This window comes from Ctenopharyngodon idella, chromosome 10 (genome assembly GCF_019924925.1).
Source record: "Ctenopharyngodon idella isolate HZGC_01 chromosome 10, HZGC01, whole genome shotgun sequence".
NCBI lineage: Eukaryota > Metazoa > Chordata > Actinopteri > Cypriniformes > Xenocyprididae > Ctenopharyngodon > Ctenopharyngodon idella.
In genome coordinates this window covers 15,075,394-15,094,990 of record NC_067229.1, presented here as the reverse complement: position 1 = coordinate 15,094,990, position 19,597 = coordinate 15,075,394, and the positions used below count along the sequence as shown (strand labels likewise).

The window sequence follows — 19,597 nt, the reverse complement described above, 5'->3', positions numbered from 1 at the left end:
CTGTGTTGAAAGTTCAAAAAAAGTGTAATTTCTGTGCTGCTATGGTGATGTCACATCAGCGAACTTTTATAGGCAAAAAAACAAAACAAAAAAAAAAAACAAGTGCTTTCAAACTAATGTGAATTAACTGGTGAATCCTCATGACCAACTCGAACCCTTTGCAAAATCTCTGTGGGGAAATTGTTCTCCCTCACATGAAATTCCTGATTATGTAAATTACTAATGCTAAACTAGAAATTAATAGATTTCGCCCACAAAGCTTCACTGAACAACTGTGTGGCCACAGACTTTAACTAAATATTTATTTCGCTATACAAAAAAGCTAAATTGTGAATATATTTGAATTGGTTTGCTTGAAGTGAACTCTTAAAGGACTATTACACTAGGAGACTATTACAAAAAAAAAAAAAAAAAAAAAAACAGTTTGAAACCTATTGATGGTTCATATCAACTGCCAAAAGGTGTATTTACAGTAGAATTTATGCATGTTGAATTATTTCAAACCACTCCACGAATATGGCCAAAAGGAAATTGTCATAGAAGTGAATGAAACACAAAGTCTATTATGAACACACCTTTAATGAACCGACTCATTAAAGAAACCTATCATTCTAATTGAAATGATTCCCTAAAATTATTCAGAATTCCCAACATGTCTTGAGAGAGAGAATAGCATGTTTTATTTTTATATCAGCTTACTCGCACAACACAATATTGCTAAGTAATGCAACATTCTGTCACGTTACAGTGCTATTTACAGTATATAAGCTAGCATGCTACTGATAGAACGACTCTAAATTTGCAGCATTGCTTCTTTTGGCTAGTTTCTCAACACTGTAGTTAATTAAGAAACATTCCTTCATTAACAAAAGATAAACTTTTAATTAAAGGCAGAAAAGGTATTTGAAGCACTTAGCATCCAGCCAAGCCTCAACTTCAGACAAGCCTGCCAAGCGAGCTTCTTTTAAGCCTGTCTGTTCACACTAATTAGCTCAGCAAATCTAACTTACATTGGCGTCGCATCTATTAAAAGGCTGAGCAAATAGACAACAAACCCAGCGCTAGTCTTAGCACAGGGAACTACTCTACTAACACGACCACACCAAGCCACAGAGGTAGGTGTCACATGGGGGCTCCTGTCGCTGTCAGGCAGTAATTCACTGTTTGGTCTGCTTTTGACCCGTAAGTAAACTGAATTACAATCCAATCGACTCTAAAAGGCCAGGTCATGCTTGCTAATACTCTGTCACAAGTCGTACTGGATATGTATCCCTGCAGTGGCATATCAAATGACAGAATTTCATTTTCTGAATACAATGGATTACTGAACGGACTCCAGCATTAGCTAGACTTAAGTTTGTAAAATGTATGGTCTGACCATGGTTTTTGACATGCAAATAGCGTTCTTTGAAATACCTTAAAGTCTTAAAGTACCATGTAAATACCATGGTATATAAACACTAAGAATTAGGCAAAAAGCGCACACATCCAGCAGGCAAAAACACAATACTCAAATCAGTGCATGATTTATATCAAAATTACCATGGTATTAGCACCAGATACCATCACTGCACAGCTTTTGCCAGTTAATCTAAACAGGTTCTTGATGTAGTACTGTCTAAATGAATGGTTTGTATTTAAATAATAATTGTAATGTTTCCACTAAATTATTAAATAAATATAATCTTATATAAAACAGTATATGACATTCAAAACTTCCCATTTTATATAATAATAATAATTTAACATTACCAAAAAAACCTGAAAACATTGGGTTACGTTAATTAAAGTAATTTTATAGAAATACCTCTGTAAGGTAACAACCACACATTTTACTCACCATCTCTTCTGTTGAGTTTGGCAAAATATGGTGACTGACTGTCGGAGGAAGATGAGGAGCTTTGGAACGATGTGGGAGGAAGAGCAGAGACCAGTGGCCCATTGCAGTGATCTAGAACAGCAGGAAACACCGATTAGCAAATCAGATTTGACATTCATGGTTTGTGAATGATTCCATTTCGGCATGGAATGCCCACTTTTCATAAACCAATGAGCTCCCAATGGATAACGGATCAAGTTCCGTTCTTCATTATTTTCCCCATTGTATATTCAGTTTCTCTCAAAAATACATTACCCTGCAGTCATAAAATGGCTTGTGAATGTTGCAAAATTAGTGAGCGTGATTGTTAACACCCTCAACCTTGGCCGTAGATACCAGTTAATGAACCAGAAGAAAGCAGTCTGCAGTACTCACAGGGGTAAACTTCATTCATCCAGTCAAAAAAGGGACTTTCAGCATCCATTCCCCAGCTTAACGTGCAGAGCAAGATAATGATGAGAAAGAACGAGCAGAAAGGAGAGAGAGTGAGAAATCTGACAACGGCTCTCATTTCAATGTTTGAGAAAGCCGCACCGATTTCTCAGCTAATTAACCTTTCAAACGCTTCCTGAATGAGCCTGACATCAAATAGCATCACTCACAGAATTGCAAATGTATTCCAGACCAGGCAAAAGGTGAGATGGGGAGATGAGAGGGAGAAAGAGAGAGATAAAGAGATGGAAAGACATGAAATAGAGAGTATCCGGGTAAGGTCGTAGGAAGGAGAGAGGCCGGTAGCTAGATGTGGCCCCATCTCCTCTCTTACAACGGCTTTGAGAAGCAGAGATACCTGAGCAAATGATTCAAAAAGAAACGTCCTCTTCTGGCTCAACGGTATATTTAGCTTGGGAAAAAAAATCCCTAATAAACAGGCAACCTCTGAAGCAGACGAAGCCATTTAAAAACACGCCCCATGATGCATTTTTTAACAGGGGGTCTCTCTTGCTGACTATCTCTCTATCTTTTCCACTGTACTTGTGTAAAGTGAGCAAATTGAGCATGTGATCTTTCTGAAACTCATAAATATGAATGATAGGAATGACTGACAGGGGCTTTCTCTTCTCCTTGTGGTGACGGTCGTGTGGAGGATATCAGTAGCATTGCCTCCACCAGAGGAAAGAGACCAGATTAGATTTTTCCTTGAGCAAAAGGGAAGTGAGATGGACCTAGTGGCTGTCTAGCACCTGATCCTCTTATGGTACAAGAGACAGGAATCGATTCAGCACAACCATAAACCAGAAGCTTTGAGATGTTTGTGGGTGCTTGCACATGACGCAGTGCTCTGATGGAGCATTTTATGGACAGAAATGTGTAAAACCCGTTTGAGGGTGTGGGAAAAAGCCATGCATTTGAAATCGAGCGGGATTTCAGAAAACACAACTGGATCCTACAATGGTCAATGTTGCGGCAAACTTAAAAATGTTCTTAACTTTCGGTTAGATGCCAGGATGCAGTTTTCAGAAAGTTTATCCTTCTACAACCTTGTGATGCGCTGTCCCCTTTGAAACAAACCGATTCACCACTCTTAAGAAACTACAAATCTATTTCTTAATGGTGTCTATGTTAGAGCAGCAGCAACTTTTGGTTGCATGACTGAGCATCTGTTGACCCTTGAACTACTACTTTTACTACATTCATGCAATGCACAATGCCATTTAAAGCCAATGAGTTCACAGCATTAGCTTATGCAAACACTGGTAACTGTACTGACTCACACAATCCACAAATTTTATTCAAAACTGCATTGTTTCAACATTTTAGGTTCCTCATTAGGTTAAAGAGGTCGAGGTTAATGAATGAAAAAGGGCTGAATGAAATTTGTGGATACCAGGAGGCTGTCGGAGAACGCTGTGGATCCATTAGTTTCAAATAGAATTGTGCATTGCAAATAAGAGGAAGGTTCTGAGAAAGTGAACAAAAGTTGCTGCAACATAATTGGCACTGAGTGTCCTGTACTCAACTTGGGTTGGATATGCACTCTTTTTCTACAATTTATCCATGAAAGCAATCAATAAATCACATGGGCTTGATTGGAACCAATACTGTATCTCTCATACAAGCATAATTCAATGTGTCTTGAGCATATATACCAACTGCTCCGTCACGGCTCCAAATGAGTCCAAAAAGTGAGCAGCTTTTTAGCACATTTTTCTTTATCCTTCAAATGTTTCCCAGATGTTAAAATATATATATATATATATATATATATATATATATATATATATATTGAGAAGAGTTATATAAGATAAGTGTTCTCAATCATGGATCAATGTTTTTCCTAGAAGATCTTTATCTTGGAAGTAGGGGCAAGAGATTTAAACAAAAGTCTCTTTTGCTCTCCATTTACAGAAACATTTGAGAAATTGAGAGAATTTTCTTTCCTATGTCTACATAAAGCTAATCAAGAAACCAAAATCTACAGTTCGTTTTTATAAAATCATGCCTATTTTGACTCTTTAATGTTTGAATTTATGCCAATCATCAGAATGCCAAAAATAATTTATTCTAATCAAATACAATGACCTGATTGCTGCATACATAATTGGTTAATCATGCTAATATTAATCTCAGTTTAGCTTAGTAATTAGTGTAAATGAAGTGTACTCATGTATGCATGTAATTAATAAAATTGTTTAACGAATCAAGAACAGTGCTCACTTTTTTATATAGCAATTCATAACAAGAACGAAAGCCAAGGGATGTTAGTGCACACCCAGGGCTGCTTGTTGAACTGTAAAAAACATTGTTTTCCCTATATTTGACAAACACACTACGTGTAATTGTTTCTACCGGGATCAGACGGATGCTCGGCATGAATGCAAAGACAGGGTTGGAAGGGTGGGGGAGATTAAATTTTTATATTTACCTTGGAAATTCTCCTAGTCAGCACTGCCAGTTCTACTGACATATGCATGCTGCGAAATTAATGTTTATGGGAGGAAAACAACTCAGCAGCACTGGTATTAGCTTGAGGATAGGTCGCCTAATTTGCCGTTTTGCTTGCTAGACAGTCGAATGGTGTAAAACGTTAGCATTGTAAGAAAGACGTGGTTGTTGTTTAGACACGTTTACAAAGACAAGCTCTCAGAATCATAAAAACATCCTTTAGACATTACTAACTCAGTTCTCTACTGTTTTCTGTTTAAGAGTCAAAGCTTTTAAGCAAATGCAGTTTGGAAAGACACATATGAGGCTATTAACGGAGGCAAGAATCCATCCAAGAAATAGCAGAGAGCCGTTTTGAGCTGTACCCCCATCCCCCCGTGCAGTATTCATACGCTTTATTAGACGTAAAAGCAGCTCAGTGCAAACCCAGCACGACAGTCCATTTTTCCTGACCCCAGCTGCGCTTTTAAGAGTCCGTACCTTTAATGGAATCCCTGGATGTCCCAGTGCATCTGCGCTGTGACAGAACATGTGATTTCTAATGCAGTTTTAAAGAAGCTTTTCCCACATTGAATTGAGTCTGGTGCCTCTAACAAACTTTTCCATTGGAGGCATTAAGAGGGAGAGGAGGGATGGAGAAAACGCAGAATGCCTGGACATCTGTGAATGGACACCTACATCCTGTAGAAAGTGTGAAACACTCATTTAAATCCTGTTGGAGAGTTTGCACGCTCTCGAAGTGTCCCAGATTTCTTTGTACACAGAACACAATCCATCCTCTGTGAATTAAAGCTTTCTTCTTTTTTTACCAAAACATTTTTTTTTTACCAAACACTAGTTAGTAAGCCAAAGTCTTTGACAGTCAAAACAAGACAACTGCACAACGTTATGAGAATTTTTGTGTTTACAAATAGTGTCATTTAACTTTTTAGCAGTACACTCTTAAAAATAAAGGCCCTAGATAGAACAAAAAAGGCCAGCAGTGTTAGGCAGTAAATTTGTTAAATGACACAATAAAATAAAGAAATAAAGGATTACTAAACCATAAAAAAAAAAAAAAAAAAAAAAATTAACATTTAATCTATCTCTATATTCAAGAACATTACACTTTTTAATTAGCTAAACCCTTTCGAATTGAATTAAAAATAAAAACCATAATAAAATTAAAACAAAAGGTTACTAAACAATAAAATAAATAAAACAAAATAAACATTTAATTCCAGCTCCATATTTGTGTAGAATATTACAGGGATTAATAATAATAATAAATGTTGCATAAATCACACACATTAGCTTTAAACAATCCTAAACCCAATATACTGATCTGAAAAACCTATAAAAACTTTATCAATTTCCAAAGCACCATATAGCCAACTCAAAACTCCTATCCTATAAAATGATCATTCTAATACCCCTCTTCTTGCTATCTGATGAATTACCATTCTCAACACATTTAAGTAGTTTAAGAATTGCCGGATCATTCCAGAGCCTCGTGAGAGGAGTTTAATCTTGCATGTGTAGATAAAACCAAGACCAACATCTTTGTAGATTAAGCAACAAAACGATTCTGTCTTGTTTGTGCCATTTTTGATTGTCCTAAAGGTGCCACAGCCATTCAAACCACACACACACACAAATATAGAAATCTTTTGTAACATTATAAATGTCTTTACTGACATTTGACAGAAAGTAGCACTATTATATGTATAATCTATTATTATTTTGCAGATTTTATATATATATATATATATAAAATTTGCCAAATAATAGATTATAGATACTTGCCATTGCCGAATATGTTAAAAGGTGTTAATTGCCATTTGGCCAATGTTATGAGAACATGAACGTGGACAAACATTAATAGCGCTTGGAACAGTTGACGGGCCAGTGCTGCATCGGCACGAAAGTTTAAGTCTTGCCAATTTAAATATTCAAGCGCAAGAAAATGTGAAAGGGAACTCTATTGGTTTTTCATGTGCTGTGGGAAGTTTTTTTGCGCGCAAACATCCAAAGCACGCGCCCAGAAAGCAGTGTCTGACAGCACATGAATACTGAATTGAGTTCTCTTTCACGTCTTCCTCCACTTGAAAGGACAAATTCACACAAAGTGTCCTAGTAAACATAGTCGGATATGTCTTACTGTAAGTGCATGTAAATAGTTGAGAGAGAAAACGCATGTGTACAGTATCAGTAGCCCAGGTATAGGCAACTTAAATAGGAAGACGGTGCACTCCCATTACTTATATCGGAGAAAGTGCAACACCCAATATGGCGAATACGCCCCGCCTTCCAAGTGAAAGACCCAATCGTTGATTAGTAAAGTCATTGCGTCTCTGCAGCTGCCATTAGAAGCTCTGGTTGCTATAGAAACACGCATGCGCATTGGCTGGTCTAGCAAGAAAAACAAGCTTTTTTATGAGACTGTTGTTGTCAGATTTCATTGGTGTTTTTAAAAATGAAATTTAATCATAAGCTTAGTAAACAGTTTTGGAGAATTTGATGTTTCCCCATTCAAAAAGATAGGAGCTGTACTTGGATGCCCGAGAGGTGTTTCAAAGATGGTGAAATGACTTGTCTTAAAGGGACTTTGACGTTGGTCTTGGAGTGCCGCTGTCCTGCAGAGTTTAGCTCGAAGCCTAATCAAACACACCTGAACAAGCTAATCAAAGTCTTCAGGATTACAGGATTTGTATCTTTGCTCTGTTGTATTTGTTTATGCTATATTCTCGAATATTGCAGATAACTTCCATCCATCCATCCATCCATCCAAATCGTATATGGGGCATCCAAAGGGAGACTTCCTTCCTTCCTCCCTTCCTTTCTTCCTCCCTTCCTTCCTTCCTTCGTTCCTTCCTTCATTCCTTCCATCCATCCATCATCCATCCATCCATCCATCCATCCATCCATCAATCCATCCATCCATCCAGTCCAAATCATATATGGGGCATCCAAAGGGAGACTTCCTTCCTTCCTTCCTTCCTTCCTTCCATCCATCCATCCATCCATCCATCCAAATCGGATATGGGGCATCCAAAGGGAGACTTCCTTCCTTCCTCCCTTCCTTCCTTCGTTCCTTCCATCCATCTATCCATCCATCCATCCATCCATCCATCCATCCATCCAATCCAAATCATATATGGGGCATCCAAAGGGAGACTTCCTTCCTTCCTTCCTTCCTTCCTTCCTTCCTTCCTTCCTTCCATCCATCCATCCATCCATCCAAATTATATATGGGGCATCCAACAGGACACTTCCTTCCTTCCTTTTCCTTCCTTCCTTCCTTCCTTCCTTCCATCCATCTATCCATCCATCCATCCATCCAATCCAAATCATATATGGGGCATCCAAAGGGAGACTTCCTTCCTTCCTCCCTTCCTTTCTTCCTCCCTTCCTTTCTTCCTCCCTTCCTTCCTTCCTTCGTTCCTTCCTTCATTCCTTCCATCCATCCATCATCCATCCATCCATCCATCCATCCATCCATCAATCCATCCATCCATCCAATCCAAATCATATATGGGGCATCCAAAGGGAGACTTCCTTCCTTCCTTCCTTCCTTCCTTCCTTCCTTCCTTCCTTCCTTCCATCCATCCATCCATCCATCCAAATCGGATATGGGGCATCCAAAGGGAGACTTCCTTCCTTCCTCCCTTCCTTCCTTCGTTCCTTCCTTCGTTCCTTCCATCCATCTATCCATCCATCCATCCATCCAATCCAAATCATATATGGGGCATCCAAAGGGAGACTTCCTTCCTTCCTTCCTTCCTTCCTTCCTTCCTTCCTTCCTTCCATCCATCCATCCATCCATATTATATATGGGGCATCCAACAGGACACTTCCTTCCTTCCTTTTCCTTCCTTCCTTCCTTCCTTCCTTCCTTCCTTCCTTCCTTCCTTCCTTCCTTCCTTCCTTCCATCCATCTATCCATCCATCCATCCATCCATCCATCCATCCATCCAATCCAAATCATATATGGGGCATCCAAAGGGAGACTTCCTTCCTTCCTTCCTTCCTTCCTTCCTTCCTTCCTTCCTTCCTTCCTTCCTTCCATCCATCCATCCATCCATCCAAATCGTATATGGGGCATCCAAAGGGAGACTTCCTTCCTTCCTCCTTTCCTTCCTTCGTTCCTTCCTTCGTTCCTTCCATCCATCTATCCATCCATCCATCCAATCCAAATCATATATGGGGCATCCAAAAGGACACTTCCTTCCTTCCTTTTCCTTCCTTCCTTCCTTCCTTCCTTCCTTCCTTCCTTCCTTCCTTCCTTCCTTCCTTCCTTCCTTCCATCCATCCATCCATCCATCCAAATCGTATATGGGGCATCCAAAGGGAGACTTCCTTCCTTCCTCCTTTCCTTCCTTCGTTCCTTCCTTCATTCCTTCCATCCATCTATCCATCCATCCAATCCAAATCATATATGGGGCATCCAAAAGGACACTTCCTTCCTTCCTTTTCCTTCCTTCCTTTTCCTTCCTTCCTTCCTTCCTTCCTTCCTTCCTTCCTTTATTTTCCTTCCTTCCTTCCTTTTTTTCCTTCCTTCCTTCCTTCCTTCCATCCATCCATCGAGAAAACACTAATAGTAATAATATTTACAAAAAGAATTAAATAAATAATTAAGTAAAATGATAAAAAAATATTTACAAAACCATTTATCATCCTTTTACAACAGCATTTTACATTCAGACATGCCCCATTTACAGCACCACCTCAGACCTCTATGCCCTATCGCGCAGCATTTTGGGTAATTAAAAAGACTCGGGCCACGTTTCTGCCCCCCTCTTCAAGCTTGGCATTTAGCGTTGACCTGATTTTACTAGCGGTTGCCCATGGCAGCGAGGGCTGATGTAATAGAGGAAAATGAAAGAGAGGCTATTATTTAAACCTGACAGCGACACAGAGAGACTCTTCACTTCCATTGTAACACTCCACGCTCACCTCGGCAGGTGGAACACAACGAAAAGAGCATGACAAAGCCTGGGTAATTTACCATCACCTATTTAACTGCGCATTCAATAGCAAGATGAGGCCATTACATCATGGTATTTGGGAGTTTTAAACAAGAAATGTCAATACAGTCATTATTTAGATACCCTCATGTTGTTCTAAACCTGTATGCCAATCTATATGTAATTTCTGAGTAAATAATGACAGAATTACACAGTGTACAACATTTTTTTTAATAGAAAACAAGCCTGAAGTCATACACTGTTTTTAAGAGTTTATGCTGAGAATTAGATCAGATTTTGATTGATTTGGAGTCAACTCAGAGAAGTTTGAATGCAGTTCATGCTGAGAGTATGTACAGTACATGTATCGACTGACACTTCAATGCAAGAAAAAGTAACACTTTCCTTGAATAACAACTTAGGCTTGGTCTGTACATCACGCAAACCTATTCGATGACCTTGGATGTGCACCTAAATCATAAGGATGGGCCACTTTTATGATGTTTTTTGGAGTGATAAATGAGTGATGATAATAATAATAATAATAAATATGAGTGATAAATGAGTGATGATTATAATAATAATGATAATAATAATAATAATAATTATTGTTGTCATAAATACGCAAAAATAAATAAATACAATCTATATATACACAATTTATACAATTATAGAATTATAAATAAAAAACTAATATATATTTATATATGTGTGTGTGTGTGTGTGTGTGTGTGATATTTTTATATTTTATCTATATCAAATAATAACGATAATAATGATAAATATGGTTATATACATTAATATTCAACACTCGTTGTAATTTCAAAATAAAAAAAATATATATAATTATTGTATTTCTATTTTTTATATTATTTGTATTATTTTTACATTAGATCTATTTATAATAATAATAATAATAATAATTAGTTATAAATAATAAATAGTTATATACGTGAACAGAAAATTTATTAAATAATAAATGAAAAAAATATGTATATTGTATTTTCTTTTTTATATTATCTGTATTTTTTGTATCGCATCTATTTTTAATAATGTTGATGATGATGATGATGATGATGTTTTTATACACATTAACAAAAAAATGAAATTATAAAATACTAATAAATTACAATCTATTTACAGAAGTTAAACAATTAATGTTACAAAATACTCATTTTAAAATGATTTTAAAAGTATGATTTATAAATGATTTTCTATTTTTACTCATTTATTTTTGGTAACACTTAATTTTAGTGTCCTTGTTACATTTCTTACATGTAGTTACTATAGTAATAACAATAAAGTATGCATAACTACATGCAACTAACCCTAAACCAAACCAACCCTAACCCTATATTAAGTACATGTTGTTAATTAATATAACTCAGCACTTAAATGTATAATTGCGCTGTAACAAAAAAAAAGTGGATTCTTATTTTCATATTAAAACTGGAATATGTTAAAGCAACTTCAATGCCCTGGACATTAGAATGTCATAGACTAGTTTACACAAGGATCTGGAAGTATGACAAGGTTTAAGCGTTAATATTTTAACAGCTGAAACTGCTTAGTACGTATACGGCCAGATATAGTTCAGTGTTTTTCATTGTTGCTATTTTACCTCTTCGGTTAACACAGCAGACTTGGAAAAACAAACTTATCATGGCCTCCGATTGGCCATCGACTTAAATAAACAACAATATACATTCTGAGAACCTTGACCTGGATGCCATTAAAGCTATGGAGATGTGTTTACAAAACCCTTTCTCTACATTGATCAGAGCAGGGAACGTCTCCAGCGATGTTCCACAAAGAGTGTGTTATGCCGGCAGAACTTTCTGGGATATTTGTGAAACACCATTAGCGGCTTGTTAAGAGTTTGTTTTGCTTTGGATGATATTTATGAAGTTGGGGAGCATATGTTTGGCAGACTAAACGCCCACTAACACAGACCGAAAAGCATCTCATTAAGGGAAGATACATTAAAGGATCATGTTTTTCAAGGTACTGTCAGCAGTGAACATCAGTTGATTTCGGGTTAGTTATTTTATGTTGATGGATTAGATCTGTCAGTCATCATCTCATGGTTCTCTAAAGTTAAATAAATTTGATATACCTGGAAGGATTTTTTTTTAGTTTCTATATGTATATATATATTTATTTTTTTCTATTGGGATAAACTTTAGTCTTATTCTGGCCACAAACTTCCCACTTAGACAGGAAATACCATCTGACTGACATATAAAGTGACCAATCACAGTTCATTTTGGTTTTATGTGCCATCAACCTTTATATGAAAGAGTTTTCCCAAAGTACACTAAAAAAAAAAAAAAAAAAGGTGTAGGATTTACTATTGTGTAGGAAGCAATTTTAACTCAGAAATTGCTGGTAAGTTCTACAAATAATTACAAAAAAATGGGAAATATTTCATTAAGGTATTTATGCTAACTTGCACACATAACATTCTCCTGCAAAATATCCCTCAGAAATTTTTTGTGTACTTTTTTCTAATTTTTACTTTTGAGTCCTGTTAATTGCGAAATTTTAAATACAAACATTTACACACAATTTTACATGCAAATTCGTGCAAACAGACAATTAGCGAATGAAGCTTAATGTGATCAGATTTTTGCGTACTCCAGGAAGTCACACTGCACCAACCAATCACATTTTAACTTCAATTGCGTACAAGTTACGTATTTGCGCACAAAATGTTCTCAAAAAAAAAATCCATCTGAAATTTGTGCTTAATTTTTTCACATTTTTAGTTTTCAGTTAGTCAGTTCTATAAATTGTGAAATTTTAAATACAACTTAAGCAAGATTCACACACAATTTTGCATGCAAATTTGTGCAAATGACAATTAGTGAATTAAGCTTAATGTGATCAGAATTTTGCGTACTCTAGGAAGTCACACTCTGCCAACCAATCAGGGGTGTGTTTCCCAGTTCTGTCATTACTAACATAGTTCAATGATTTGGTGTTTCCTGAAACCATTGTTCAAACGAACATTTGCAAACTACATTGTAAACTATATCGCGAACTTGTGTGGATTGGAATGGCAGCTCTCGAGGCTCGAGCTGTGGTTAAAAGCATAGTTTCTTACTGCATGTGGACTTAATAAATCCTTATCTTGAGCAAAATAAGCAAGCTGACATTATGTACAATGTATATCTTTTATTTTGAATATATACAAATGTCATTTACATATTTTAGTTTGTCAAGAGATTTTAAGCAACGATTTTGAAGTGTGCGCATGTACGTTACATGCTCTGAAGCAAAAGATTTCTTTTTTGTAATATGCATTAGTGATTTTGGGCAGTTCGTGGAAAGAATGTTACTCCAGGAACATGTGCCACACACCTTGGACCCTTGACGCCGATACTCTGGTTGTACGGAAACAGAATTTTCACAAACATTTAAAGCAGCTGTTTGTCAATATGAGGTTTGTACCATTGGAATTTGAAACAGAACTTGTTTATATACTGTATATCTTGTTATTTCAGTAGTACCAGCAGTCTTCATGTACTGCGCCAAACCTTTTGGGGCCCCTGAAGATGAATTCAAACTTGATTACTTATCTTTTGATTACTGGTTTGGAATTTCCTATGGAATTTGCCGCTTATTAAAAACCAAGATGTTCCCCCGAATCTCACAGACCGGCTAAGAATCTTTTCCCTTTTTCCTTTATCTTCTTCTCATTTTCTGGCTTTTTTTTTCCAGCCCACGCATCTTTCAGAATAGATTTTCTGGCATTTATAAAACTTCTTAAAATACCCAGTGGGGCTGTCGTGATAAACACTCACCGGCAGTGAAAATCAGACAGAGGTACACAGGGTAAAGGCCATTTGCGAGTTTGTAGGTAGGCTGGGGTGGGGTGGGGTGGAGGGGGTTGGTTGTTTGTCTTTAACTTCTAAGGTCAGGCTTTCACAACGGCTATGGATCCACCTCTTGTTTGGGGCCGAAATTACAGCTGACACATGTGCTGACAAGATCGAGGCAATTATTGAGTTAGACAATGATCTACTGTACAGTGCAAGCGCTGCGGTTTTCTTTCCTAGACAAGGAGAGAGAGACGTTTGAGAGTTAGAAGGCCAGAAGAGATGCCCTATCTGTCCGTGAACATTTTTTCATTCTTTATCATAATTTAAGTGAATTTGTCCATCAAAGTGGTTCTAAACCGGTGGGTCGCAAACCAAAGAAAATATAGCATTCTAAAGAATAAAACAGAACAACTCATCTCATCTCAACTCATATTTTGTTTAGATTTTAAATGAGCTTTTTCAACACTATCTCACGACCAATTCATACGTATTTTACGAGGTGGCTAATTTGTATGAATTCGTACAATTTGTCTAAACCCCAGTGACGGGTAGGTTTAGAGGCGGGGTTTGGGGTAGGTTATTCGTATGAATTCATACGAATTTGTCAACTCGTAAAATACGTACGATTTAGCAAAAAACGTATGAATTCGTACAAATGAGGTTGTATGAATTAGTACGAATTGCCGTGAGATCGGGTTGGCTTTTTTGAGTTTTACTTATTCCCAGTAGTAAAGAGGAAACTTGGCTACACTTTATTCCGATAGTCCACTTTAGACATTCTACTACAGTAAGTAACTTTGTAACTACATGTCAACTAACTCTCATTAGAGTATTAGTAGACTGTTAGGTTAGGGTTAGTAGAAGAGGTTGACAGGTACTTGCAAAGTTTCTTATAGTCAGTAAAAAGTCTGTTGGCGGATCATCAAAGTGTTAGCAGATATTAAGCAGACAGTCTATTAATTCTCTAATGAGAGTTAGTTGACATGTAGTTGCAAAGTTACTTATAGTAGAATGTCTAAAATGGACCATCGAAAAAGTGTTAGCGAAAACTTTTTTATTGTTATTTACAACCAGTGCTGGACAAATTCCAAAAAAGTAATTAATTACTAGCTACTAATTACATCTTCAACTCCAATTAGATTACTGGAGCTATTAAAGTATTAGTTCACTTCTGAATGAAAATTTCCTGATAATTTACTCACCCCCATATGTCATCAAAGATGTTCATGTCTTTCTTTCTTCAGTCGAAAAGAAATTCCAGGATTCTTCTCCATGTAATGGATTTCAGGGGTACAAGGGGTTGAAGGTCCAAATTGCAGTTTCAGTGCAGCCTCAAAGTGCTCTACGCGATCCCAGACGAGGAATAAGGGTCTTATCTAGTGAAACGATGGGTCATTATCTAAAAAAAAAATACTAATTTATATACTTTTTAACCACAAATGCTCGTCTTGCACTGCTCTGCGATCTGCACGCATGATGTAATCACGTTACAAAGGTCATGCGTGACGTAGGTGGATGTACCGATCCAGTGTCTACAAAGTGAACAAACATTAAGCTAAATGCCCTTTACAAAAAAAAAAAAAAAAAAAAAAAAGGTAAATCAATGATATCAGACGATTTTGAAGTAGATGAAGTTTTTCGCCCTATGTTCCGCGTGACCTTTCAACATAAGCGTGGCGCATTGAGGAGCAGTGCAAGACAAGCATTTGTGGTTAAAAAGTATATACATTTTTTATTATTTTTTTTTTTTTTAGAAAATGATCGATCGTTTCACTAGACAAGACCCTTATTCCTCGTCTGGGATTGTGTAGAGCCCTTTGAAGCTGCATTGAAACTGCAATTTGGACCTTCCACCCGGTGAACCCCACCGAAGTCCACTATATTTAGAAGAATCCTGGAATGTTTTCCTAAAAAACCTTAATTTCTTTTTGACTGAAGAAAGAAAGACATGAACATCCTGGATGACATGGGGGTGAGTAAATTATCAGGAAATTTTCATTCAGAAGTGAACTAATCCTTTAATTACGTTTTCTAAAAAGTATTGCATTACTTACTAATCACTTTCTAAATTTCATATCAAACTCTGCCAGTTGAACAATACAAGGAGAAGGTTACATTACAAACATACATTTTAACACTAGATTCTCAGTTTTGATACATTTATTGTTTTATATAGTATTGTTCTATAGTCTATACAGTAATGCAATTACATAAGAAGTAACTAATTAAAGTACAGAAAAATTGAGTAATCCCTTACTTTACCTTTTCAAGCGAAACATACTTAAATTACAGTAATACCCAACACCATTGACATCAAATATAGGGAATCAAAATTTCAACATAATTTCGGCACAAATTCATCAAGGACAGACAGGATTAAACAAGAATAAAAATAGTTTATGCACAGTGGTTTTCATCCAAAATGTTAATATTTGATTTCAGTCACCATGTCGAACACAACATATTGGGTCCTGAAGCACCAACCACAACACTACGACCTCTTTATTTTAACGATTTAAGAGCAGAATAAGGTCCCTGCTGATTTTTCAGAGTCTGGACCTTCCAGATCAGGTAATTAAAAGGAGTAATTGACTTTTTCGGCTGAATGCTGTCAGGCATGTTCGATCAAAGTGGAGAGGAAATCTAGGCCACCAACTACAGACTCTCTCAAAGACACTTTCCCCTCATTACATTTAATAGTCTGTAATGTTTCCACCTCACAAGAATACATATCTCCAAATCTTACTCACAAACAACACTGTAAATAAAGTATATGGAGGCGTTGTTATTTTGGTGCCGGTTTCTAGGCCCTGTTCCAGTTCTGCATTTCATTACGAGACTCACTTTTATCTATTTGCAATCTGTTGTATGAAGAGTTTGTTAATTATATTTTGTGCAACCTAATGGGTTATGAGAACGGCACGGTTAGAGCAGTTATTAATATCAGCAAACTGCTCGCGCTTAACCACAGATGGTTTCATGCCTGCAACGTCCTGCAGCCTTCTGTTATATCTCTAATCTATAATTATTATCTAACACTAATATTTATTTGGCCAGAAAGGCACTACTAATTATGCTGCAAACATTAAGCCATTTCCAGTCAAGGGTGATAAGCTTTTGAGTTTATAGTTACTACGGATCAGACAGTCAAACAACAAGCCAATCAAAGTTGAAATTCAGAAATAAAGAGCAGTTTGATTCGCCATTTCAAGCTTCGCAATTCTCCTGAATCATTCTGAATAACAGATGAAATGGTTTTGCACAAACTTGTAGAGTCGACTGCTGTAGTCATTAAAACAAAAAGGGGGATTTTTTTAAAATAAACATTAAATATAGTCTGTGTGTGTGTGTGTGTGTGTATGTATGTGTGTATATATATATATATATATATATATATATAATTTATTATAATTTTATATTTATATAAGAAACATTAAAATGGGATCATAATGCGCATACTCTACCATTAAATTAGCTGTCAAGGCACCAGTCGCTATCCACATGGCCTGAATTCCAACCTGCCAAGTTCTTTATGGATGTTATGTTTAGACACATATGCAAATGAACCATAAGGGATTTGCATATTCATGTTGGACAACCGAGTGCTACACCAGAGTCTGAGGTAACAAATCTTCCTTAGAGAGTAATGTAATTCTCAATTCAACGGATATATGACTCATTTTTACAAGCGTAGAAAGAAGTTTTGCCAAGTGTCGCTCTGCCTGCTATATTTTTATTTCTTTAATTGGTTTGCCAGCTTTTCTTAAATCAAACCATTTAAATTGATCCATCAAATACTGTATGAATCAACCAAAAGAGAACATACTTCTAAAATAATCTGCAATATGCACTTGGTTTTAAATTTGTGAAAATTGTAGGATATTCAAATTACGACTACAACTATCCCCAAGCCATTTAGTCCTAGAGCTAAACTTTTCTTTCAAGTATTGTCCTCCTACGAATTACATAAATCTTTATAAGTGCCACTGATGGTATGCGTAAGGCCCTTGAATACGGCGCTATGATTCATTTAGATGTCAATGGCCTTACAGGTTTGAGCTATACGGGAAAACAGCGCCACCTAGAGGTCGCATCTCACGCTAAAGTGGACCACAGAATTCTGTCTTTAGATTTTGCTCATCAATATATAATTGATTTATTGAATAACTTATTTATAGCTCTTTTTTTCATCGCATACACGTAAATCACCTTTATGCACGTATTTGCTTCCTGGATTTCTTAAGTCAAAACCAAAGAGTGGAACCAGTCTTGACTGTTGCTGTTTCTCCCTGACTGCTCTCATTAGTTCAGTGGCAGCACCTTAAACATGCATTTAATTAAACTCGTTGCCAACAGAAATGCATAAATAACAAATTCATACTGTACAAAAGCATTAAAAATAATGAATATATATATATCATTATGACAGCTACTGTATAAAAGGTTTCCAAAATGAGAACCTACAGAGTTGTGTGCCTCCAACGTGAAACTTTAGCATATGGCTCGAGAGAAGAAACACAAAACGCTCTCAAAAGCTATTAATTACTATCACTACTAATAGTACTATTACTAATAAGCTGTAAAGTAATTGTTGCAAATAATAAATATAGTAGTTTTGGAACACACATCAGAACCTGAAAACAACAGATATATATATGCACACATAAAATATAATATATAGCATGTAATACTATTCATTTATTATTAAACATTTACATACTTGGCATTTTATTTAAATTAAGTTATTAATTTAGTGTATATATATATATATATATATATATATATATATATATATATATACACACTATTTTGGGGGGATATATTCTAATATTTAAAATATATTTATTTTATTTTATTTTTTAATAATGTATGTAAATATACTCACAGTTATTCGCCGCCAGCGTGGTTCGTAGCGCGCAGAGGAGCGCGAACGCGTGGAGACTGAGCGCGTGCATCACCACCACCGTCATCATCGTCTCTCCAAAAGCAAAATAACGCTTATCCAAGTTGCACTATATTCCCAGCCAGTGAAAAAAATAGCTCCAAAAAGCCAGTTCGGGTCCGGTTCGGGATCGGGTCCAGCAGCTCTTCGGCTAGTCTGTCCGGTGATGAATCGAATGAGACACTCCCCCCATAGTTCCTCTTAAAGACATTCGTTAGGCTCTTCCCACGAGACTCTACGTACACTAAGTTTTTTTGCGGATTTGCCTTGAAGTCTTCAAATCTGAGTCATATTCCGAATTGTACATGTCCAGCTGAAGTCAAGAAGACAGTGAGGTCAGAGTGAGACTTGGTGCGTTTTGAAGCGCAGACACAGCGTGGAGAGGTTGTGCGCTGTAAGCCGAATGATACGATCTGTGGAAAGCAGTTGAGTTTTAAGAGAGAGAGAGAGAGAGAGAGAGAGAGAGAGAGAGGTGGGCTGTAGAGCAGATTTCAGCACCACATATGTGGACAGCGCTCGCTGACGCGCTCCAGTTCTACACACGACGCGTTCTATCACATTTCACGTTTAAACGCTTATAACGTCTGTTTTTTTCGCCGAATGCGTCTCAAATATTTGGGCTATATAATACTCTCATATTTGTCTGCTACAAATCGAAAAGAGTTTACAAATTGAAAATCTACATCAAATCCTTAAACTTTGTAAAATAGTATCAAGTAGAAAGAATGCTGAATAACCTACTCCCGATGATTGCTTTTCCTATTTAGAGACATAAAAATACGCACAAATGTCAATAGCTAAATATAGCATTATAAAGAATGCGGACAGATTTCTTTGGTCTTTAATGACTTTTGGAAACTTGGTTTAAAACACTGTTTGTCTTCTGAGACTCTTTGTGAGACTGGTGGTCTTTTTTTCCTTTAAGATCAATCTGAGACTTGAGTAAAGGTCTGAATTTGTTCTGCTTTTAAACTCAACCGTCTAGGCGAAACAATCGTGACATTACAAGGACAAGCTTTGCAGTGACCAAATAGACTGCTCACTGTAAACCTAAAAAAATCAAGTCTAAAGTCCCATTTACACCAAGAATGATAACTATAACGATGACTAGAGTCCACAT

General features: G+C 36.6%; 1 protein-coding gene across 1 annotated transcript in view; it reads right to left on the bottom strand.

The window, feature by feature from the left end:
• The window catches only part of cntnap5b (contactin associated protein family member 5b), a 70,860-nt gene extending 51,986 nt beyond the window's left edge, over positions 1–18,874 (bottom strand). Inside the window, exons 1-2 of the mRNA XM_051909985.1 lie at positions 18,421–18,874; positions 1,841–1,951 (exon numbers count right to left, since the gene is read on the bottom strand). Coding sequence (XP_051765945.1) covers positions 1,841–1,951; positions 18,421–18,508 — 199 coding nt within the window. The 5' untranslated portion in view covers positions 18,509–18,874. The remainder of the gene's footprint in view (positions 1–1,840; positions 1,952–18,420) is intronic.
• Between the last annotated feature and the right edge of the window lie 723 nt (positions 18,875–19,597).